At 44.2% G+C, this 26,524-nt stretch overlaps 1 protein-coding gene across 1 annotated transcript in view; it reads right to left on the bottom strand.

The window, feature by feature from the left end:
- Positions 1-26,524, bottom strand: part of LOC146834591 (ferric reductase 1-like) — a 285,647-nt gene that overhangs the window by 205,559 nt on the left and 53,564 nt on the right. Inside the window, exons 4-5 of the mRNA XM_085600125.1 lie at positions 22,138-22,201; positions 11,668-11,859 (exon numbers count right to left, since the gene is read on the bottom strand). Of these exons, the coding sequence (XP_085456251.1) occupies positions 11,668-11,859; positions 22,138-22,201 (256 nt within the window). The remainder of the gene's footprint in view (positions 1-11,667; positions 11,860-22,137; positions 22,202-26,524) is intronic.

Below are 26,524 nucleotides of genomic sequence, written 5' to 3'. Positions count from 1 at the left end.
GCACACTTACTACTCCTTTTTTTGGCAAGTGATAAACACTTTTACAGTCTGTCACATTTTGAATCCACTTTTCAGATTCTTAAAAAAGCACATGTCCAAACTGCTTTTTCAGACCAGCACCATGTGTAACCTGGGTAACTGACTACACTCCAGCAAGGGCAACCAGCCTTAGTGATGCTGAATGTATTTGCATTATTGACTGAAACCTCAAACCCCACTCGCTTGTGAATACTGTGCATGATTCCACAGGGTAAGCAGCTGGATGTGTGCTAAGAGTCTGCTTCTGCACCAAAAAATGGCTCCCCCTTTCCATCTAATGCAACTGTGAAATAACCAGAGCAATACGCAATAAATCTCTGCCTGTAATTCCTATATGCACACAGAGTCATGATTTCACATTAGTCACAAAACGAAATTTCTTTGCCATTTTGAAAGCACACTTACTACTCTTTTTTTTGGCAAGTGATAAACACTTTTACAGTCTGTCACATTTTGAATCCACTTTTCAGATTCTTAAAAAAGCACATGTCCAAACTGCTTTTTCAGACCAGCACCATGTGTAACCTCGGTGACTGACTACACTCCAGCAAGGGCAACCAGCCTTAGTGATGCTGAATGTATTTGCATTACTGACTGAAACCTCAAACCCCACTCGCTTGTGAATACTGTGCATGATTCCACAGGGTAAGCAGCTGGGTGTGTGCTAAGAGTCTGCTTCTGCACCAAAAAATGGCTCCCCCTTTCCATCTAATGCAACTGTGAAATACCAAGAACAATACGCAATAAATCTCTGCCTGTAATTCCTATATGCACACAGAGTCATGTTTTCACATTAGTCACAAAACGAAATTTCTTTGCCATTTTGAAAGCACACTTACTACTCTTTTTTTTGGCAAGTGATAAACACTTTTACAGTCTGTCACATTTTGAATCCACTTTTCAGATTCTTAAAAAAGCACATGTCCAAACTGCTTTTTCAGACCAGCACCATGTGTAACCTGGGTGACTGCCTACACTCCAGCAAGGGCAACCAGCCTTAGTGATGCTGAATGTATTTGCATTACTGACTGAAACCTCAAACCCCACTCGCTTGTGAATACTGTGCATGATTCCACAGGGTAAGCAGCTGGGTGTATGCTAAGAGTCTGCTTCTGCACCAAAAAAATGGCTCCCCCTTTCCATCTAATGCAACTGTGAAATCACCAGAGCAATACGCAATAAATCTCTGCCTGTAATTCCTATATGCACACAGAGTCATGTTTTCACATTAGTCACAAAACGAAATTTCTTTGCCATTTTGAAAGCACACTTACTACTCCTTTTTTTGGCAAGTGATAAACACTTTTACAGTCTGTCACATTTTGAATCCACTTTTCAGATTCTTAAAAAAGCACATGTCCAAACTGCTTTTTCAGACCAGCACCATGTGTAACCTGGGTAACTGACTACACTCCAGCAAGGGCAACCAGCCTTAGTGATGCTGAATGTATTTGCATTACTGACTGAAACCTCAAACCCCACTCGCTTGTGAATACTGTGCATGATTCCACAGGGTAAGCAGCTGGGTGTGTGTTAAGAAGAGTCTGCTTCTGCATCAAAAAATGGCTCCCCCTTTCCATCTAATGCAACTGTGAAATCACCAGAGCAATACGCAATAAATCTCTGCCTGTAATTCCTATATGCACACAGAGTCATGTTTTCACATTAGTCACAAAACGAAATTTCTTTGCCATTTTGAAAGCACACTTACTACTCTTTTTTTTGGCAAGTGATAAACACTTTTACAGTCTGTCACATTTTGAATCCACTTGTCAGATTCTTAAAAAAGCACATGTCCAAACTGCTTTTTCAGACCAGCACCATGTGTAACCTGGGTGACTGCCTACACTCCAGCAAGGGCAACCAGCCTTAGTGATGCTGAATGTATTTGCATTACTGACTGAAACCTCAAACCCCACTCGCTTGTGAATACTGTGCATGATTCCACAGGGTAAGCAGCTGGGTGTGTGCTAAGAGTCTGCTTCTGCACCAAAAAATGGCTCCCCCTTTCCATCTAATGCAACTGTGAAATCACCAGAGCAATACGCAATAAATCTCTGCCTGTAATTCCTATATGCACACAGAGTCATGTTTTCACATTAGTCACAAAACGAAATTTCTTTGCCATTTTGAAAGCACACTTACTACTCTTTTTTTTGGCAAGTGATAAACACTTTTACAGTCTGTCACATTTTGAATCCACTTTTCAGATTCTTAAAAAAGCACATGTCCAAACTGCTTTTTCAGACCAGCACCATGTGTAACCTGGGTGACTGCCTACACTCCAGCAAGGGCAACCAGCCTTAGTGATGCTGAATGTATTTGCATTACTGACTGAAACCTCAAACCCCACTCGCTTGTGAATACTGTGCATGATTCCACAGGGTAAGCAGCTGGGTGTGTGCTAAGAGTCTGCTTCTGCACCAAAAAATGGCTCCCCCTTTCCATCTAATGCAACTGTGAAATCACCAGAGCAATACGCAATAAATCTCTGCCTGTAATTCCTATATGCACACAGAGTCATGTTTTCACATTAGTCACAAAACGAAATTTCTTTGCCATTTTGAAAGCACACTTACTACTCTTTTTTTTGGCAAGTGATAAACACTTTTACAGTCTGTCACATTTTGAATCCACTTTTCAGATTCTTAAAAAAGCACATGTCCAAACTGCTTTTTCAGACCAGCACCATGTGTAACCTGGGTGACTGCCTACACTCCAGCAAGGGCAACCAGCCTTAGTGATGCTGAATGTATTTGCATTACTGACTGAAACCTCAAACCCCACTCGCTTGTGAATACTGTGCATGATTCCACAGGGTAAGCAGCTGGGTGTGTGCTAAGAGTCTGCTTCTGCACCAAAAAATGGCTCCCCCTTTCCATCTAATGCAACTGTGAAATCACCAGAGCAATACGCAATAAATCTCTGCCTGTAATTCCTATATGCACACAGAGTCATGTTTTCACATTAGTCACAAAACGAAATTTCTTTGCCATTTTGAAAGCACACTTACTACTCCTTTTTTTGGCAAGTGATAAACACTTTTACAGTCTGTCACATTTTGAATCCACTTTTCAGATTCTTAAAAAAGCACATGTCCAAACTGCTTTTTCAGACCAGCACCATGTGTAACCTGGGTAACTGACTACACTCCAGCAAGGGCAACCAGCCTTAGTGATGCTGAATGTATTTGCATTACTGACTGAAACCTCAAACCCCACTCGCTTGTGAATACTGTGCATGATTCCACAGGGTAAGCAGCTGGGTGTGTGTTAAGAAGAGTCTGCTTCTGCACCAAAAAATGACTCCCCCTTTCCATCTAATGCAACTGTGATATCACCAGAGCAATACGCAATAAATCTCTGCCTGTAATTCCTATATGCACACAGAGTCATGTTTTCACATTAGTCACAAAAAGAAATTTCTTTGCCATTTTGAAAGCACACTTACTACTCTTTTTTTTGGCAAGTGATAAACACTTTTACAGTCTGTCACATTTTGAATCCACTTGTCAGATTCTTAAAAAAGCACATGTCCAAACTGCTTTTTCAGACCAGCACCATGTGTAACCTGGGTGACTGCCTACACTCCAGCAAGGGCAACCAGCCTTAGTGATGCTGAATGTATTTGCATTACTGACTGAAACCTCAAACCCCACTCGCTTGTGAATACTGTGCATGATTCCACAGGGTAAGCAGCTGGGTGTGTGCTAAGAGTCTGCTTCTGCACCAAAAAATGGCTCCCCCTTTCCATCTAATGCAACTGTGAAATCACCAGAGCAATACGCAATAAATCTCTGCCTGTAATTCCTATATGCACACAGAGTCATGTTTTCACATTAGTCACAAAACGAAATTTCTTTGCCATTTTGAAAGCACACTTACTACTCTTTTTTTTGGCAAGTGATAAACACTTTTACAGTCTGTCACATTTTGAATCCACTTTTCAGATTCTTAAAAAAGCACATGTCCAAACTGCTTTTTCAGACCAGCACCATGTGTAACCTGGGTGACTGCCTACACTCCAGCAAGGGCAACCAGCCTTAGTGATGCTGAATGTATTTGCATTACTGACTGAAACCTCAAACCCCACTCGCTTGTGAATACTGTGCATGATTCCACAGGGTAAGCAGCTGGGTGTGTGCTAAGAGTCTGCTTCTGCACCAAAAAATGGCTCCCCCTTTCCATCTAATGCAACTGTGAAATCACCAGAGCAATACGCAATAAATCTCTGCCTGTAATTCCTATATGCACACAGAGTCATGTTTTCACATTAGTCACAAAACGAAATTTCTTTGCCATTTTGAAAGCACACTTACTACTCCTTTTTTTGGCAAGTGATAAACACTTTTACAGTCTGTCACATTTTGAATCCACTTTTCAGATTCTTAAAAAAGCACATGTCCAAACTGCTTTTTCAGACCAGCACCATGTGTAACCTGGGTAACTGACTACACTCCAGCAAGGGCAACCAGCCTTAGTGATGCTGAATGTATTTGCATTATTAACTGAAACCTCAAACCCCACTCGCTTGTGAATACTGTGCATGATTCCACAGGGTAAGCAGCTGGGTGTGTGCTAAGAGTCTGCTTCTGCACCAAAAAATGGCTCCCCCTTTCCATCTAATGCAACTGTGAAATCACCAGAGCAATACGCAATACATCTCTGCCTGTAATTCCTATATGCACACAGAGTCATGTTTTCACATTAGTCACAAAACGAAATTTCTTTGCCATTTTGAAAGCACACTTACTACTCTTTTTTTTGGCAAGTGATAAACACTTTTACAGTCTGTCACATTTTGAATCCACTTTTCAGATTCTTAAAAAAGCACATGTCCAAACTGCTTTTTCAGACCAGCACCATGTGTAACCTGGGTGACTGACTACACTCCAGCAAGGGCAACCAGCCTTAGTGATGCTGAATGTATTTGCATTACTGACTGAAACCTCAAACCCCTCTCGCTTGTGAATACTGTGCATGATTCCACAGGGTAAGCAGCTGGGTGTGTGCTAAGAGTCTGCTTCTGCACCAAAAAATGGCTCCCCCTTTCCATCTAATGCAACTGTGAAATCACCAGAGCAATACGCAATAAATCTCTGCCTGTAATTCCTATATGCACACAGAGTCATGTTTTCACATTAGTCACAAAACGAAATTTCTTTGCCATTTTGAAAGCACACTTACTACTCTTTTTTTTAGCAAGTGATAAACACTTTTACAGTCTGTCACATTTTGAATCCACTTTTCAGATTCTTAAAAAAGCACATGTCCAAACTGCTTTTTCAGACCAGCACCATGTGTAACCTGGGTGACTGCCTACACTCCAGCAAGGGCAACCAGCCTTAGTGATGCTGAATGTATTTGCATTACTGACTGAAACCTCAAACCCCACTCGCTTGTGAATACTGTGCATGATTCCACAGGGTAAGCAGCTGGGTGTGTGCTAAGAGTCTGCTTCTGCACCAAAAAATGGCTCCCCCTTTCCATCTAATGCAACTGTGAAATCACCAGAGCAATACGCAATAAATCTCTGCCTGTAATTCCTATATGCACACAGAGTCATGTTTTCACATTAGTCACAAAACGAAATTTCTTTGCCATTTTGAAAGCACACTTACTACTCTTTTTTTTGGCAAGTGATAAACACTTTTACAGTCTGTCACATTTTGAATCCACTTTTCAGATTCTTAAAAAAGCACATGTCCAAACTGCTTTTTCAGACCAGCACCATGTGTAACCTGGGTGACTGCCTACACTCCAGCAAGGGCAACCAGCCTTAGTGATGCTGAATGTATTTGCATTACTGACTGAAACCTCAAACCCCACTCGCTTGTGAATACTGTGCATGATTCCACAGGGTAAGCAGCTGGGTGTGTGCTAAGAGTCTGCTTCTGCACCAAAAAATGGCTCCCCCTTTCCATCTAATGCAACTGTGAAATCACCAGAGCAATACGCAATAAATCTCTGCCTGTAATTCCTATATGCACACATAGTCATGTTTTCACATTAGTCACAAAACGAAATTTCTTTGCCATTTTGAAAGCACACTTACTACTCTTTTTTTTGGCAAGTGATAAACACTTTTACAGTCTGTCACATTTTGAATCCACTTTTCAGATTCTTAAAAAAGCACATGTCCAAACTGCTTTTTCAGACCAGCACCATGTGTAACCTGGGTGACTGCCTACACTCCAGCAAGGGCAACCAGCCTTAGTGATGCTGAATGTATTTGCATTACTGACTGAAACCTCAAACCCCACTCGCTTGTGAATACTGTGCATGATTCCACAGGGTAAGCAGCTGGGTGTGTGCTAAGAGTCTGCTTCTGCACCAAAAAATGGCTCCCCCTTTCCATCTAATGCAACTGTGAAATCACCAGAGCAATACGCAATAAATCTCTGCCTGTAATTCCTATATGCACACAGAGTCATGTTTTCACATTAGTCACAAAACGAAATTTCTTTGCCATTTTGAAAGCACACTTACTACTCTTTTTTTTGGCAAGTGATAAACACTTTTACAGTCTGTCACATTTTGAATCCACTTTTCATATTCTTAAAAAAGCACATGTCCAAACTGCTTTTTCAGACCAGCACCATGTGTAACCTGGGTGACTGCCTACACTCCAGCAAGGGCAACCAGCCTTAGTGATGCTGAATGTATTTGCATTACTGAGTCCAACCTCAAACCCTTAAAGTATTCTTTATTTTTACCAGTACACCTTAATTTATCGTGAAAACATAGTCCATATTATTTTACATGTTCCTCACATTTAAATTTCTCCCAAAACAGAAAATAATAAACACAACTTCAACAAAAGGAATTCCATTTCTATTATTCATTTCTTAATTTACCATATACATCCCCTCTCAAACTCTAAACTCACCTTTAAAATTAGTTAGCTGTGAAAGCAATGTGGCACTCAAACAGCAGATTATCAGAGCCAGAATCTCTGTTCTTTACACCTCTCTCCTCTCAGCAGAACCAGATAATGGCAAACTTTCCCTCTCTTTTTCCACACATATACATGTTAATTTCAAATCTCAGTGCTTCCCCCTTTTTTTCAAATGTAATCACACATTTCTATTGGTTATAAACCAACCCTTTTCCAAAAGTACCCTTCCCCCAACTTGACTTCTGCCTAGTACCCTTCCCCCAACTTGACTTCTGCCTGCTACCATAGCAACAGCTCATGGAACACTGCTGTGTGGAGTTAGGTCAGAAGTTCACCAAACAATGTTTCAATTCCACAGAGCAAGAGTGCTTGACTTTTCAAACCTAAAAGCAAATCCATAGTACTGTTCTTTGGTAACACATTTTTCTGTACCAATACAAAACATGCTTCTATTAATTTACACATACAGCCTAGTTTTTATTCTAGAATGGTATGAAACAGCCAATCAGTTCTTTTTTTTATGAAAAAAATATGTATGCCTCCATTTCCAAACTGTCTTTCATTTCTTTTTACCATTCTACTGAATTACACCTCCTGAGTGCATCCAGTTCTCCTTTGAAGATGTTCACAGTGTGGATTGTAGGGCACAGCTATGTCTTCTGGAGTGAAAAGTATGCAGAGAAAACAGATATGGTGAGAGACCTTGCTTTGCCAAATGTAGACATTAAATGGATTGGTCAGAGAGGGTTAAAGTGGCACCAATTGATGCCATTGGTGAAATCCTTCATGCAAATCCAACACCCTGACCTCATAATAGTGCACTGTGGTGGCAATGACCTAGGCACTTTGACTGGGGTAGGTCTGGAAATGCTTATGAAGGACACCTTTGCACAACTGTTTTCACTTTTCCCTAAAACTGCCTTTGTCTTTTCTAACATATGCCAAAGGCAAAAATGGAACTGGTCCAATCATTTCTGTCCGCAGATTGACAAAGCAAGAAAGCACGTCAACAAATCTGTTTCTGCTTTCCTCCGTGACTATGGTATGGGTTCCATTTACCACAACAACTTGCGTTACGACATGCAAGACATTTATAGAGGAGATGGTGTGCACTTCAATGATGAAGGGAACAGAGTCTTCCTCTTGAACCTTAGACTCTGCATCGGTACTTACTTGTAGGTACCACTAAAAAATCACTTCATAAACACAACGGCTCTTTTTAGAGCCCCCTAATATCTAAACTCTTAAATCTGCATTTCATTTCTTTTATTTTATTTTTTTTCTACCGTACGCGTACGTTGAGCTTACCGTACGCGTACCCCGCGATTTTTTTTAAAATCAATAAATGTTTTCTTTGTACTTTTCTGTCCTTCTTTGACCCCCTTACAAATGTTAGGGGGTCTGTAACTCTCCTCCTTGCCCCCTTTTCAAGATATCACTCTTTTTTTTCTGAGTGAAACACACAAAATGGCGGCCGCCGCTTCCTGGTTTCGACCGATTCGAATGTTTTCTAAGATCTAAGAGCCAATCAGAATCGCGCTCGTGCACGCAACCGTACGCGTACGGTAAGCGCACCGTAAGCGCACCGTAAGCTGGCTCAGATATATATATTGATTTAAAGGCTATTTTCTCAGAATCTACTGAACAGATTTACACCAAACCTACAAAAGGCACTTCCTTGACCTGAGGACTACCTCTCTGCCAAATTTCTAGTTATTCTGTTCAGCCGTTCGGGCTGTAGCTGTGTCTAAAGGTCCTATGGAAAAATGCATGGGAAAAACGCGTTTTGGGACCCCCCTTTTATCTCAGCCCCCGCTTGACGAATCCCCCCGAGACTTTCAGGGTAGGAGCGGAGCGTAGCGCCCCGCCTATTTTGAGAAATTTGCGAGGATTCGTCGACCGGCGCAAAAGTTATTCAAAATAGAATGTTGCGGATTTCCTATGGAAACGTGGTCCTAGCGACCGCCAGTAGGTAATATATATATATATATATAAATATATATATATATATATATATATATATATATTCACTTAAAAAACCATAGGTTTCACACATGTTATAGTTAGGTGGATATTTCACTCGTAAAAAAACAATGAAATTGCCCCGTTATAGATAGTTCAGATAACTATAACTCGCACGCCCGCAATCCTGCTCATGACGTCACATATTACATCACTCATGACATGGTCAGTGGCATCACTCATGACATCACTGATGACATCATCCTTGTGATAGAGTGGCGGTCGCGCGAGTTATAGTTATCTGAACTAACCATAACGGGGGAATTTCATTGGTTTTTTACGAGTGAAATATCCACCTAACTATAACATGTGTGAAACCTATGGTTTTTTAAGTGACTTTGCAAGGTTTTTTAAATGCTAATTCCTAACTATAACGTGTGTGAAACCTATGGTTTTTGAAGTGAATTTGTACGTTTTTTTAAATGCTATGTTATGTATGTATTATTACTTTTTTAATATATTTATTTTACAATAAACTACGTATTAAAATTATTGATTTTTTTTTTTCACCGTGCGCGCACGGTGAGCGCACCCCCGCGATTTAAAAAAAAAATAATAATAATTGTTTTCTGCCTTTGGGGTCCTTCAGGGACCCCCTGACAAAGGCTAGGGGGTCAGGAACTGTCTACCCTGCCCCCTTTTCACGTTCGCCGCCTTCCTTTTTCACTCTCGCACTGAAAACAAACAAAATGGCGGCCGACACTTTCTGATTTCGACCGATTCGAATGCTGACTAACATGTAACCACCAATCAGAATTACGCTCGCGCACGTTAGGGTGCTCGCACGGTGCGCGCACGGTGCGCGGCTATAGATATGTATGTGCTTTTAACTGCAATTTTCTCAGGAACTACTGAACAGATTGACTCCATATATGCAAAAGGCACATCCCTGACCTGAGGACTACCTCTCTGCCAAATTTCAAGTAATTCTGTTCAGCCGTTCGGGCTGTACCTTCGACTAAAGGTCCTATAGGAAAATGCATGGGGAAAATGCGTTTTGGGACCCCCCTTTTTTCTCGGCCCCCGCTTGACGAATCCCCCCGAGACTTTCAGGGTAGGAGCTGAGCGGATCGCCCCATTAGTTTTGAAAATGTCGCGAAGATTCGTCAACCAGCGCCAAAGTTATTCAAAATAGAATTTTCAGATTTCCTATGGAAACACGGTCCTAACTATAACTATCTACTGGCGACCGCCAGTAAATAATATATATATATGTATATATATATATATATATATATATATTCTAGGGAATTGTGGGAAATACGGTTACTGTACAGAGGATTGCGGATATGCCACAATGTTATTATAAGCAAGGAAACTGCAGGATGTGTGGATCTGGGCATTGAGTGATGTAATGGCTTTCTCTGGCTTCTGGCTTCTAGCTGCACATCAGCATTATGCTTCAGAAACCGCCTTAGATGTGGGGTTTTCCTCACTTAAAATCGGATGGCAACTCACTAGACTATGAGGAATATCCCCTCATGCTGAATTTCCAATGGAATGGTGCAATACCACTCACAGTTCAATGGTGACTTCCTGGCAGAGAAAAATAGTACATGGCCAAGTAAAGCAGTGAATTATAATAGTAGCAAATATGGACTGCTCTGAAATTGTGTTTGCATACTAGCAACAACTGCCAATTGCGAGAGGTGTTGGGATAATCGGGTGGCGTTGATAGTGTGATCCCAATGACAAACTACATTTTAGCCAATCACCGATGAAAAAGTACATGTAAACTAGTGCCATGCTCCTGTGGGTTGATGCAACTGTAAATGACACTTCAAATAAGCAAATGCTAAAGGAGGCTATCAAAAGCAACCATTGGTGGAAGGGGGCTGACTCAAAGCAATCAATAACTAAAGAGGCTGAAGCAAAGTCCACTCCCTGTTAATTTTTATGACCTGAGGTCTTTCGCTGTGCTAGACCTAAAAAAAAAGCCATAATGGGTGGGATGTCCTCATTTCCTAGGACTATTTGGGGGGGAGTTTTATATTGCGCGAACTTGACCTAAAGGTATTGGGTATCAGAGCACTTTACATGAGCATAAGTTGTTTTACATTAAGGCACATTCATTTTTGTTAGGCACGGGGTGTTTAAATTATTTGCCCAGAATCACAGAAGGTTGAGGGTCATTGCCGAGACTCGAACCCGGGTCCCCAGACTTCACACCCCGATAGTCAATTGGTAGCTTACATTAAGCTCTGTTGGGATTCTGTGCACCCAATTTGCCTCCTGGCGGAAGATGAAGAACCAGGAATCCTCCAGGATCTCTACTTACAAAATGAAGAACTCCAATCACATGGGACATCGCCCAAGGCTGAATGTGTCGAAACTTGGAGGGACACACAAGGCAATATTCAGCTCGACTGAGTAACAAGGTCAAGAGGTTTATGCCTGTTGCCCCTCTGCAGAACAGGTAAAAATGCCAGGCTTATCCACCCTGGTTTGCTTCAGAGTACGTTTAGCACAGTAATAACACTTGTGCAAACTGACACAATTCAATTTATGAATTGTCATTGTCAATGAAATTAAGGAACTTAGTGGAAACTTTAGAAGATCTGGAAAATGTGACATAAAATGAATGTGTGTTTGATTTTAAGCTACCACCAGTTAACCTATTCTCATAAAAAAGCTCTCAAGTTGTTTAATATTCTTGGTACAAAATCTTTCTTATCCAGGTACTTCTTTAGCTCCATATATAAGACTTACCATTAGTTTATCATTTGAAAATCCAATCGCAACATATCCAGTAGAGAACGCACTCATTTCAAAGACGTAACCACCTCCTGTAGCTGGCATAGATGACATGAAAGTGCAGCTTGCACTGGTGGCGGGATTGCATCCGGAGGGATTGCTGAAACAGAACTTCTCTGAACCGCAGGTTTCACTGGAGATCTGTATCTAGAAATAGTTTAAAGGTCGAAGTCGGGGCAATTTCAGATTCAATAAACAGAAGGGCTGACAAAACGATGAAGAACACCCATTTGTTTCCATAACCTCTAGCTGATCATAACTTTTATAACATTTAAAAAATGCAGACAGTTTTATCAAGAAAAAAGTGCAATGCATGACATAATGAACAACAATCTAAACTGCATTTGTTAGGCCTGATACACGTGAGTGGTAGTTCCCCAGCCGTTTTTGCCTTCAACCCTCCTGTTTTGCTGCATTAATGTTTTTTTGCTTAGGACTCTTTGCCATTGCATACTAGTGATACTTACCTAATACTTTGAAATTGCATGTCTCCGTTTCTACTGGTTGGACTTTGTCGTTCTGGTATAATTTTATTTATTAACAATTACTCTATTTTTCTAAAATGGTTTGGGATTGTTTCTGTGCTGGGTTTTCATTGTATTACTCTTTCTATGCTTCATGAATACGTATTGCTGTCAGCTAAGCCATACTGCTTTTGTAGCTACCAGTGGGTTAAGCACCAGTTAATTTAGTGACTCTTGTACTTCACCTCAACAAGGACTGTTGTTGTTGTTTAGGAAGGATCTTTACCGCGCCCCCCCACCCCCCCAATCAAAAACTCAATACTGTGGTAGTGGCAGTAATATCCAGTACTCGTGTTTTGCAATGCCATTCAGTGATTTTGTCTAATGCTAAAAATCACCATAAATAATATGACTTCAGACTCAACTTCTTTTTAAATTCTCCTTGATTGTACGCTTTCATTTTTCCAAATCCACTTCTTTTGCATCTGTAACTCTGCCTTGAGCTCCACAACCTAGAGAGCTACACTGTGGCTGAACTCAAAAGATTCTGCTGGGAGAGGGGCTACCAGTCACCAGGAGCCCCAAGAAGCAGCAGTTCCAGAACATCTTGGAGGAGGCTCGACAGATACAGGCTACAGCACAGGAGGATGAAAAAGTGGAATTTCGAATAAGCAGGAGAAGGAAATGGAAGGGGAGGATGACAATCACCTGTTGATGGACCCAGAGAAGAGAGGAGGACCCACAGCAGTGAGGTCTCCAGCCAGATCAAGGGCAGGCAGAAGCATCTCGCCCACAATCTGTCCCCTGAATAACTGAAGGACAGGAAGTCTGAGATGGAGTTCAGACTGCAACTAGAAAAACTCAAGATGGAAGACACTGCTGCCAGAGGCCTTTGAAGGAGAGGAGGGCTGAGGCAAATATCACCTTAGCCACTGGGAAGGCCAAGGCTGAAAGAGCCTTGGCAGGAGGGAAACTAATGGTGTCTCTTTAAGTGTGTCTCATGGAGCTGGACCTGAAGGCAAAACAAAACACAGGGTACAGCAACAATGGTGGCAGCAAAATTGTAGTGTATTAAAGGGGAAAAAAGGGTCCACATTCCTAAAGACGTGGTGTCTATCTATGTGGTGGCAGATTATATTGAGAAATTGTTTTCAGTTTATGAAGTATCCAAAAGGATGCATAGGGTTCCAGAAAAGAATTGGGAGGTGGATTTCTGGAACCATGTGCCCACAGTGGGGAGGAATGCCCTGCTGACAAAAGTGGTAGATGACCAGATGAAGTATGTCTGTAAGAGAGCCATACTTGTTTTACAAGTTTTGGCTCTCGTCAGACAAATACCCCATGCGGCATAGGACAGCCACAAGCTGTCAAGCTAGTCTTGATGATTATAAAGGACTGTATGATCTGATTTAAGAGACAGCAGATGTTCAATAATTGTTTTACAGAGCTCTGTGAACACCTGATTGATAGCAAACTAGCAAAGCCTGAGAGCATGCAAAGGAGGGGGACATCTGGGTCAGCACCACAGTATCCAAGAAGGCACAGGGTGGGAGCACCACAAGGGTTTACAGGGCCCAAACCAGATGATAGAGTGGAAGAAGGGGGAAGACAAAGATAAAACATCTGAATTACCAAAGGGCCCCCAAAAAAGTTTTGAGGGAAAGTATTCCCAGCCCAATCCTGAGCAGAAGAAGGAAGGGTTCCATGTGAAGAAGCCTTCAGGTCACTTCATCCTTAAGTACTTTGAGTGTTACAAGTACGGACACTCAAAGGGTGAGCCCAAGTGTCCAAAACAGCAGCAGTTCCCACTGGTGGACAGGTCCTGGAAATAGCTAGTGAGGTACTTGGGGAGGAGGCTGGCTTAGTTAGTACCGGGGATAGTTCTGAGGTCATGTTAGTTTCCCTGGTAGACAGACAGATAGTACCCACTATCATATGCCTAGAAATACTATGAAGTATAGGAAATGGGTCACCATCAATTAGCAAACAGTAGAGGCTCTTAGAGAGACAGGAGACAGTATGTTTACTGCCAAGTGTCATCTGGTGTCCTCAGAGCAGGTACTGGTTCCCTTTGAGTAGGGAGGAAAGTCTCATATTCCTTAGAAGGTAGCTCCAGTCATGCCTGTGAATTATCTGCTGGATAATAATGTGGCGCACAGCGTCTGAAAGGTGGTAGAGCTCCAGTCACACTTGTTGATGCTAGAGTTGACCGACAGGGTGTGCCAGACCACACAGTCCCTTGGACCCAAGAGGAAAACCCCAAAGGTCTGGAGCCTAGAACAATGGCACCTGCAAAGAAGAGAAGGGTCAAGGGGTGGAGGAAACCTGCCCTAGAGATTCCCGCGGTCCAAGAGGAAGCAGAACCTGAAGGGGATGTCCCGGAACCTACAGGAAAAGACATTGCTGTCCTGGGAGACGTACCTGAACTGGCCAAATGAAAGAGGTTCTTCCCAGGCAGAGTTTTGCCAAGTGCAGATGGAGTGCATCACTCTTGAGGGCGTTTGGTGCCAGGCTGAAGTCCAGGTAAATTGAGACATCCCTGGTGATCACATCATTTACTGGAAAAATGATCTGTATAGCATGCCTAAGGCTCCTGGGCCTGGTACAACCTGTGTGTTGGTGTGTGTGCCACAAGTGCTAAAGTGCCCTACTTCTGGGACTGGCTCATGCTTTACCCCTGGCAGGACATTTGTGGCAGACCAAGACCTTTGAAAAGCTGGTCCCCAATTTTATTGGCCCCAGATTAGAATGACTTTGGATGCATTCTGTAGGTCCTGTCCTACCTGACAGGCCATTAGAAAGAAAGGGAAAATCAGGCATCTCGCCTGGTTCCCCTTCCTGTTGTTGGTGCCCCCTTTGAAATGGAAGGCATTGATACTGTGGCTCCTCTGGGACTGTTCTTGTTGGACCATTCCACCTGGTACCCAGAAGCCATCCCTCTGAGAGCAGTGATTGTGCTTGCTGTGGCCAGGGCACTGATGGCAATTATTACCCATATGGGTTTTCCCAAAGAGGAGGTGTCTGACCGAGGCACCAATTTCATGGCTGCATACTTGCAGTCAACGTGTGATGAGTGTGGAGTAACCTGCAAGTTCTTCACACACTACCATCCCCAAACCAATAGGCTCGATGAAAGACTCAACATGACCCTGAAAGGTGTCAACATGAGCCTGAGAGGTGGAAAGTTTTATATCATAGGTATCTAAGCAGGGACGTAGAGTTTTTTTTTAACTTGGTATTTGAGAGTTGTACTATATATAGTAGTTAAATATATATAATATATTGTCAAAGTACGTAAATGTGTCGTTAAGAAGTGCAAATCTATACTTACCTAGATATGCTTATGTTTAGGATACAGTGTCAGTCGATATTGTGGAGTTAATATTTTTGTAGCTTAATATAAAGATCTCAATATTTTGAAATACAACCCATTTTGTCAATATGAATTGAGAAACCAACCTGAGTATGGCTCTGTGCCTAACAGTAACGTAAGTATAAAATACCACCTCATTGAGGACTTACATAATTAAGATGTACTTCATCTGAGTTGTTTTCATTCATGAAAAGGATTTTCAACTATAACTTCTCACTCTTCAGATTTTTCTGACACAGACGTCAGTTATATATTTTGATGATGGGATTTCATATCCGTCATCCGCATTGCTGCCAAGGTTTCAGATTGCTATGTGTGACATTTTAAAAATTTCAATGCAATTATGTGTGACATTTCGAAGAGTATGAGTGACACTTTCTTGCGAGCAAAATAATCAAGCAATGAAGAAAGGGAAGCACAAAAATGGCAGATATTAGACCGAGAAACTCTAACATCTTAAAACTGGTGCAAACAACTGCGGTGGCTGACCCATAATTACAATGAAATTATTGAAATTTACACATATAGCAATATGAAACCTTGGCAGCTGTGGACAGGCTGGCCTATACCCTCACCTGGGAGAATGCCTGACCAAGAGTCCTTTGCCTCACTTATCATTAATGCTTCAGTCCTTCTGAAACAGACAGATGGATCAGGAGCAGAAATCGAAGCTCTCATCAGGCGGGTCCCATTCAGCAGTATCCTGACTTAAAAGTGAGCCGAGGGGGGTAGTACTCATAGGTTAGAGGTTGCACCCACCCCCACTAGCCCGCAGGAGGGAAGAAGTAGCAACAGAGAGGCCCCAGCCGTCCCAGATTGACACTCCAGTCACTAAAGATGAAGTGCAGGAACAGGGTAGCAGAGAGAGGGGCACCCCTAACAGACACCCTGGGAGTGCACCATTTGGCTCCAACGGTGTGGAGGCAATGGCTTGGTGACGCCAACCTGCTCGGATTGGTGTTCTGGTACCAGGGCTGCGCTAATAGAATTACAGCTGAACTGCGTTGCTAAAGGCCGAGCGGAACAGCGGGGGGGATGGCACCCCTGAGCCGCCTGCATGTAAGCAGACACAGATGGGGGCCACTCTCCGGTAAACCTGTGAGCATGGTGGTGTTGTGGGGTGAGGATCTGACTGCCCCTGCAAACACAAGACCCGATAACTCGGCTGGTGCCCTTCAATACCTTTGGATCAAGTTAACGCTATTAAACTGCTCAGCATGCAGTGGGCCAACACTATGCATCAGGATATTAACCGGGCTAAAGTCAGACAAATAAAGGTGCCACTGCCACCAGGGGGCCAAACTGCCTGCCGGTCTGGATCTGTTACGTGACCTTAAGTACACTCACTCACAGAGGCATGTTCCGCTTAATGTGCATGATAATTAAACATTGAGGGCATGCATGTGTGACCTTTAAATCGTAAATTCCAATCAGACTGACTCGAGTCGACCCTTCATGGTTAACAAACAGTGTTGTATAATGTAACACGCAGAATTTGACTCAAGTGTTCTCCTTATATTCTGCTGCAGTGCTGCGCTGACTTTATGCGCAGCTAAATTCAACTTTGGGCAGACTACAGAGTTGCTGTAAGTAACTGTACGTGGGCTGAATGACTCACTCCTAAAAGTAAATTACAGTTGGAAGACAAGAGGAAACAGTGCATGACACTTCACTTACTCTCAGCGCAGAGCTCCATTGACGGTAAGGCCAGCTGCGATGATTACACTGTCCTGTGCAGCAAAGCTGCCACTATCCAGATCGGACATTCCTCTCCGACCGACTTGCGTTGCATTGGCAGAATTGGCTGCACTGGACTCACTGGAGGTGGCACCTGAGGTAGTCATGCCACTGCGGCCGGAATCATAACGCTGGCCGGGCCACCTGCTGAGAGCTGAAGCAGCAGGCCCAGTTTGCTGGCTGCAAAACAACTGAAATTGTGCCGTACAGCAGCGCCCGTCTACCGTGATTGGGCAAACTAAATCATGGGGCAGGCTCATGACGTCAGTGAATGCACTATATCGTGCTAATCATTGTAGCTAGCCACGAGCTGAGCCATCCCCCTCAAGCCTGTCATACAAGAACAGCCAGCAGCCCCCAAGTTAGGAGCTTTGTTGTTAGCGGAGGTGCTAAATAGAAGCCCCTCAGCTGCAAGCAGCTGAGGCGCTTTAAATGTGTGACAATACATTTCAGTGCAGTGATGCGGATCACCACTCTGAAATGCGTAAGTCTAACTCCTGATGCATGGCACTTGGAAGGACTGCATCCGTTCCTGTGCACTCTTTAATAATCTCCAGACTTCAACTAGTGACTTGTTTTAACCCGCACTGAAATTAGCAGCAGAAGGGGCGGGAGCTTAATTGCATTTTTAGGATTTCAAGCTGAATTCCTCAAGGCAGGGAAAATGGGAGAACATTGAGGTGAACTAAAATGATGCCAGCAAAAACTATACTCCTCAATTTGTAAACCACTTACTTCATTATATCCCCACATGGCGCCAGCACCTTATGCAACGGTCAAGACATGCTGTCCTAAATTTCCAACATCTGGGAGAATAGTTTACACCATATTCTTAAGGTGAAGCCAAAATAGCCCCCTATTAACGGAATACATTCCAACCTGCTGCTACACAGCAGTTGAAACTATGGGGTGGTGGCATCAAAACAAAGCCCAAATAAGGACACAACTGTACTTTTTCCAGCATCTAACCTTTCATAAACAGGATCTTGGTAGGTAGACTTCAGTCATATAGTCGATATATATGCTTTAGAAAATGGCATACCTAATTCAAGGCCATCTATGATGGGCACATAGTTTGCAGTTTATCACGTCATTTGTATTGCATTCTTATACAAATAACACCGTTTCAGAATACTTGTAATACAATATCTAAATCAACATTTTTTTTTACATGGAGCTAAACTTGACATTAAAATTATTTAACTTCTTCATCTTCTATATTAATGGGCTACTGGTTTTCTACTTATACTAATATTCTAGCATTTTTGATGGTTCAGGAAGGAAATACTATGAGATAATTGGAAGTCATCAATGTTATTCCTCCTGAGTCAAATGTGAGCATGCCTAGTTAGAGGGGCGATTAGCTAATGAAAATGAAACCTACAACATAGTAATAATTTTTAAACATACCTTTGGGACACTTCTTGCAGTGACATGGACTCTGTCATGAGAAGCTGGATGTGGGAATATGTAGCATGATTTGGCGCTTCAGTGTCACTAGACTGGTGTTGGACTTGGCCCTTTTTGCAGGGTCAGCCCTGAACTTTTTGTCTTCCTCCTAGCCTTTTTTCTGACATGGTGTTGGTGGTTTTAGGACTCTGGGCACTTTAACACTGCTGGCCAGTGTAAAGTGTGTGTGATCTCTCTGGTATACATGGTAAGATTGGTCTACACCTGTTTGGCATATTTAAATTACCTGTCAGTCCCTTGTAAAGTGGTATCTCAGGTACCCGGGGCTGGTAAATTAAATGCTACTGGTAGGCTTGCAGCACTGATTGTGCCACCCACCAAAGTAGCCTTTCAAACCTGTCTTAGGCCTCTGCCAGTGCAGGGCCTGTGCACGCAGTGTTACTGCAGCTGTGACGTGGCACATAAATTGTGTGCCATGTCTGTGTGACCCCACTTTTACTGCATGTCAGTCACCCCTAAGGTAGGCCCTAGCTGGCTCTATGGGCAGGGTGCATTGTAGGTAAAAGGTAGGACATGTGCCTTAAGTGTGTGACATGTACTGGTAGTGACAAACAGCCATTTTTGGTTTCTCGCTGCTGTGAAGCTGCCCTCTCATAGGAATGCATTGGGGATTACCTGATAAGTGTTTCAGTGGTAATTCCCGATATGAGAGGAGCAGCGTGGTCAAGTTAGGTATGGTTGGAATAGTAATAATAAACGCTGTGCAATGGTGTGCGCAGATTTAATATCACTATTTTAGAAATGCCACTTTTAGAAGTTGGCATTTCTGTGTGCTATGTGTCTGCCTGCCTGATGTGTATTGCATGTCTGGCTCCAGGGAGGGCATGGTGAGTCAGCGCTAGGCTGAATTGGGGATCTGCATTTGTAGTAGTGGGAGGAGTAGTCCCCTGACCCTGAATAGGTCTGTGCCTGCCTAGGTGAATGCTGGCTCTGCCCCCAGTGGAGTGTCTGATGACCGAGCCCCCACCTGACAAAGGGGAAGAGGAGCTCTGTAAACAGAGTGCTCCAATACTCCCCAGAACCCGTTGGGACTGGTTACCCCAGCCCTGTGCCAGGGCAGAACAAAGACAGAATGATGTATAAATATTGGGCTTGCGACCCCATGAAGGGTGTGCTGGCAGGGTGCTTCCTTGTGCAGTTGTTGGGGTGCTGCTTGCTGGGCCCCAGGAGGAATTGCCATGAGGGACTGCCCTCCTGCTGGAGGGCCCTGTGAGCTGGCCTGCCTGAGCCCAGCTGTGCCCCTCTACATGTCTGGCTCCAAGCGTCTTGTGAGCGCTGCACCATTCGTCTTGGTTGCCCCTGGTTGCAGGAGTGAAGCGAGAGCACACCCGGCTGTTATGTGCCCAGCAGTGGTGCACTGCATTCGGAGGGAACCCCGGCATGGGGATTCCCCCGTGCTCTAGGAGGAGCGGGAGCCCACCCCGCATTGTGCTGCAGGAGAGAAGGACCAGGAGCCCACCCCTCGTCGTGCTGCAGGAGAGAAGGAGCGAGAGCCCACCCCGCGTTTTGCATTTCAAGGCGGGAGCCTACCCCACACTTGTGGTGCTGCAAACACCGAGCGGGAGCCCACCCCGCATCTTTATGTGCAGAAAGAGGCTGCCGCACCACGAGCGGCAACCCGGAACCCAGGCAGGCCACCTGGTTGTGGGCGGGGCCACCTGCGAGGTCCGTTGACCAATCCGGGCGAAGAAGTGCAGAAATCAGGCAACAAGCGCCTGGTCAGGGACTGGGCTCCCTGTGCCAGAGGAGAACCCCGCGTGTCCCCCAAAGTCACAAGTGAGGACCGAGAAGTCAGCTCGGGTCCCCTACATCGGAGTGCGACCACCCGCAGCAACACTGTTCCCTGGCAGGAGTGGAAGTCACATACCTGGCCTTGCAGAGGAGTACAACTCAGTCCCCAAGGGAATGGTGAGTGGGGCTGAGTTTCTGCACGGTCAACTCCGATCGCCATGAATTCGGAGAAGACAGCCCCGGTGAGTGGGGCTAAAAATGCGCATTGTTAGTGCCTGTGAGGGGCACCGGAGGAGCCCCGGTAAAGGGGGCACACAAGGCACTGTTGGTGCTTGTTGTTGATTTTCTCAGCTGCACCGCCTATTGGAAGGCAGCTGCAATGAGGGGGCAATTTGGCATTTAAAAGTCCCGGAGTGGGGCTTTAAAGGCACTGTCGGTGCCAGTGCTCATTTCGCCTCAGCTGCACCACGAGGGAGCACGCAGCTGTAACGGCGGGGGCATGTGTGTTTGAGAGCGAGGAAGGGGTGGGATGCACCCCACGGCCCCAGCACGTAGCACACAGTGTTTTTGCTGCATTGGCAGCCAAAGGGCCAGTGGAAGGCCCCAGTTAGAGCCCTGACATTTTGGACAGAGGACGTTGGGCCCCAGAGGAAGGCCAGTTGGCCTTTGGTCAGGTTGGTGATATTGGTAGAGCTCCACGCTCTACAAAACTGCATAATGTGTTTATGCCTAAAATGATGGTTGCCGAATGTGATTTATGCTCATGGTATGTATGCATAATGTGTTTATGCTAATGTGATGCCTACAGAGGGTGCATAAGGGGTTTATTCTTATGAGGTTTAGGCCTAATGCATTTTTATGCCTAATGTTATTGCCTAATGTGGTGCTGCCTAATCCAAATGTCATGCTATGATATTGTTGCCCAAAGTGATGCAGACGTAATGCGTTTATGTTGCTAGATATAATGCTCTGGTCATTATTGTACCAGTAGTTACTGGTTGTGTTTTTTTTTTACTACTTGCGCTTGTGATGGTTCTGACAGTGGCCCGATTTGGCATGTCATGTATATAATCCCCTGTGAATTTCTACTTGGTGCCAGTTGGCACAGTGTATATTTTGTGATTGTGATTCTAATGTGGTTTGGATAATACAAAGGCTATTTTTTTCTAAATAACCTTGTGTGGAGTTTCTTTTGTGGTGTGCCTAGTGTGTTGCTGCTGTGTGTGTGTGTTGCACAAACACTTTACTCATTGCCTCTGGGATAAGCCTGACTGCTCGTGCCAAGCTACCAAGGGGGTGAGCAGGGGTTATCGTCAGCGTGTAACTCCCTTGCCCTGACTAGAGTGGTGGTTTCTGCCTGGCTTAGGCGCATGCCCTAGCCAACCAGAAATCCCATTTCTAACAACTGGAGTATATGTTCAACATATCTGCACATATGGATACTTGGTTACAAAAGTGAGTCTACATAGTGGCAACTCTGCTATAAATTATCTGGCTATGCATGAGAGATTAAAACAAAACCAATATGGAAATTTCATTGTAAAATGTGGGTGTATGTTGAAGATGTGAAAATGTTACATGTAAAGACCAGGATCATTTGAAATAAGTACTGTACATGCTAACTTGAAAATGTAATTATTTATAACTTACTGGTAGAATAGTTTGGCTTTCAACTTCATCCCAGAATTTGCTGAAACTTTTAACAAAGGTTGCTCTGAAAGAAAAGCAGAGCCGTTTTACCTCTTTATGTCCCAAACTAGCAGAATAATAGCATTGATCGTTATTGTGACACAAACCACATTTTATGTGAAATATTATGAAACATGATATAGTGAGATACTCATAATTAAAGTATTAGCAAAACAAAATTCAGTCATAATGTGCAGACAAACAAACGGAATAGATTTAGCAAACCTTTTTTTGAGAATCACAACAGTAAACGTTTTTTGCTTGATCACTTCAAATATATCTACAAAACAGTACATCTTGAGGCATGGAAGTGGCCAGAAAATGAAAATAACCCACACTTTGAACCAATGCCGTTTTTTTGGGAGGCAAGATGGCGGTCGCAGAAGTGGCCGAGTGAGGTGAGTCGCGCATCCTTCTGACCCCCCCTTACGTGGAGTTACTGGACCTCGAGCCTCATGATTTGGGATTTGTTTGCGGTCGGTGTCTGGATGCACATGTTACTGGCGCAGCAACGAGGCTGGTTGTTTTTGCATGTTGGGCCAGTGCTGCTTTGGACTTGGAGCGATATTTCACGGCCAGCGGCTCCAATGCCGGCTCAACCCGTGAGAGGTGCGAAAACCAGCGGACTAACTTCTGGGGCTGGTTCAGTGAAGGGAGCAGGAACTGCGGGAGGAGTGCGGCGGCCAGCAGCGGTTATCCCTCTCGGTTCAGCTGATGCTGGGCAGAGTAATGGCTCCTCCACCTGTGGAAAGAAAGCGGCGCTGGCTCTTTTTTCAGCGTCTTGAGCTGATAAGGTTAAAAAAAAAGAATTGTGTCGAGACTGAGGTCGCAGGGTCTGATGCTTCTTTGGACCTTATACCCCCCCCCCCCAAGACAAATCATGAAGTAAACCAAGAAGCGACACTCCAATTACCCCCAAGACCCTCCCGAGGTAATAAGGGAAACCATGGAAGTGGGGGTGTAGTTGATAATCCATGGGGAATTGGATGATGGAACGATGATGTTGGCTGGAGGGGACCACCCGCTCATGCCTCCCCTGTATGGTGATGCGGATAGAGAACATGAGGTAGAGTTCCAAGATGTAAGACATCTGGGGGGGAGAAAAACCAAGGACCAGATGTAAATCTTGACAAGAAACCCAGAATTGGGGCGACCAAACTAACATTCTAGATAAACTTGATGCCCCACAGGTGGTGGATTCTGGAGACAACTGTTTCTCGCTGTCAGATCCCTCTAACTCCTCTGGAGATGAGAGCTTGGCAGGCGTAAAGGATTGGTCTGGTGGTGAAATGTTGCATAGTGACGGGAGCGAGTCAAGCAGCTTGAGAGTGGAAACTGGAAACATCAGCAACATGGGGGGGTCAGCTCTTCCACTGTTCAGAAGCAAAAAGAGAATTTGAGCTCTAAGTCAACGGGAGCCATAGGGTCATTAGTATGGGACTATTCTTTCTCTCCTGGCCTGGAAGGTAGCAGAGATGCAGCCATCTTGACGACAGCTGTGGGGGCGGCAGAAGGTCCAGAGGAGATCTCGCTCTCTTTTATCTACCAGAGCATTATTGCTCATAGAGAAGAAACGCGGTTGGAGAGCCAAAGAATCCAAGGGGCATGCCGTAAGCTGCAGAACTTCATCCGCAGGGACGCCAAGGCCTGTATGGAATATGAAGAGAGGATTGTTGAAGCGGAGACAAGCATCTCTATGCTCGAAGATAAATTAGTGGTTCAAAAGACTATCACAGAATCCCTAAAGTCACAGAAGGATGATACTTTATGGAAACTAACTGATTTGGAAAACCGCCTAAGGTGGAATAATTTGAGAGTCCTTGGTATTCCTGAAGGCATGGAGGGAAAAAATGCTCAGAAATTCATTGTAGAGCTGTTTACACATGCATTCCCTGAACTTACACAATGGTTCTGGGACACAGAGGTTCAGAGGGTGCACTGATTTCCTTTCAAGCAGCATAGGGGCTCGGGACAGTTAATAGCTAAGCCAAGAGCTATATTGATTTGCCTGAGTAGGTTTTTGGCTAGAGAGGCTATTCATGACCTTGCACGACCAGATAGGAAAAGGGCAGGGAAGGGGAGTGATTTTTTTTGCCTTGATTTCTGTCATGCGACAGTGGAGAAGAGGTGGCAACCGTGGCAATTGATTCCAATGTTTCAGGCAAAGGGGCTTTGGTTTTTCTGCTCAACCCTGCAAATTGAAGGTTGTTAGTAGAGGCCAGACACAGATTTTTACCTCTGAGGTCCAAGCTAAAGAATATTTGCAAACAATCTAGAATAATTTGGGATAATATATATTGGTTTTGATAGTATTTTGAAATAGATTACTAGGTTCTTATTACAATGGGGTTTTTCGGGGGGGGGGCAAATCGGAGGGCAGAATGTCAGCTTCCCATCACTAAGGACACTGGGTCCTTTTGCCTCATTAGGTAGGGAGGGATGGGGTGGTTTCGGGGGAGGTTGGGGGCACAGCATTTTGGGGCTGTGGGTGGGGAGTGGCTGGGAGTGTTGGGGCATGGGGAGGGGGGATGGGCTTGGGGAGAAAAACAAAAAAGTAATGGTGGATGAGGTTGGAGCAAGGTTTAAGTTGGGGAGATATACACAAAAATGTAATTCTATGGTCAAATGTGAAGGAACATGATTTGATTAGATGGGGGATGGGCTAATGGCTGAGAATTTATGGGTGTGTATGTTCAATGACTCTGGTCTGAATGATAGGGCTAAGAGGCAGAGGGTGATAATGGAGTTGAGATGTAGTGTGTTTACAGGAAAAAACAAACAAACACATAAGGAGATGATGGACGGAGTGCTGAAACTTTTCAGACACTCACCCCCAGTCACAGATCTGGGTTGAATCCATCATTCCCACGAGGCACAGGGTCAAGACTGATTTGCATATAGCTGGGTCTGAACTGAGGGGGCGGAGTGAGCTAAAGAATGATGATGGATTCAACCCAGTCTGTGACTGGGGGTGAGTGTCTGAAAAGTTTCAGCGCTCCGTCCCTCATCTCCTTGTGTTTGCTTTGTTTGCCCTAAGTTGGCAGGGTATGGCAAGACGTGGGTCCTTTGCTCACTTTGCCACTGGATTCAAGCTAGCCTGGCTGATGAAGGGTGTTACCCAGAAACTGGTCCCAGGATGCTTGTTTCCGGTTCAGGGAAGACTTGGCTTGGCAGTACGGGCTGGACTGTTGATATGAGGCACAGGGTCAAGACTGATTTGCATATAGCTGGGTCTGAACTGAGGTGGTGGGGTGAGCTAAAGAATGATGATGGATTCAACCCAGATCTGTGAGTGGGGGTGAGTGTCTGAAAAGTTTCAGGGCTCCGTCCATCATCTCCTTGTGTTTGCTGTGTTTACAGGAAATAAACATCCCCTGGGAGAAACGTGGGGTGATGGCTGAATAGGGGTATACGGTGTTAGCGTTTATGCAACATAACACTACAACACGCGGGGTGGCAATATTGGCTAAAACTTGTGTACGCGTGGAGGGCACTGGGCTATTGCTGAGTGTGTGGTCGGGGACTGTAAATTTGTTTTATGTTCTGTGTATGGGTCAAATACAGATGAGGCACACATTTTGATTTTTCTCAATGTAGAGTTGGCTTCTTGGCCAACTTCTGTGACATGTGCAGGGATTTTAATTTACAAATAGATGGCCCAGATCTACAAACTAGCAACAGACACTATACTGGGAAGAAGCCCAAAGTCTTTAGGGCACTGCAGCAGCTTGTGACTGAGTATGGTTTAATGGACCTGTGGTTTATAAATCGATACCCCGATGTTGGATTTACCTATTTTTCTTTTCCGCATAATAAATGGGTTAGGCTTGACTATTTTTTTTGTCTCTCGGCGTGTGGCTGCTATGGTCAAAATTCAGGTATTTCCCAGACTTACATCCGATCGTTGTCCAGTAGCCATAGATATCTCAGTTCAGGGGTTTATCCGGCCACAGAGAGTGTTTTCCTTTGATCGGAAGCTATTAGCAGATGATACATTTATCACACACATTAAAAGCTGGATTACTCAGTTTTTGGAAATAAATAGGAACACTGCTTCTCCCTCCATAGCTTGGGATGCCCTGAAGGCAGGGATTAGGGGGGAAATATTGATCTTCGGTATCCATAAGAAAAGGCAACATAATGCTTTGGTCCAGGGTCTGTATGATGATCTGAGAAGAGCCGAATGCAGCTTGATACAATGCATTTTTGACAAGGTATCAAATACGTTGGCTCAGGCCACAGGAGCTCGCTGTAGGGCCAGGATTAATCTATTGTGGTCTAAAGATATTGCTTGTAGATATCAAATATTTAAAAGAGAATGCTATGAATTTGGAGAGACTACCGGAAG

This window comes from Triturus cristatus, chromosome 4_2 (genome assembly GCF_964204655.1).
Source record: "Triturus cristatus chromosome 4_2, aTriCri1.1, whole genome shotgun sequence".
Classification (NCBI taxonomy): domain Eukaryota; kingdom Metazoa; phylum Chordata; class Amphibia; order Caudata; family Salamandridae; genus Triturus; species Triturus cristatus.
This window is presented reverse-complemented; position numbering and strand designations above follow the sequence as displayed.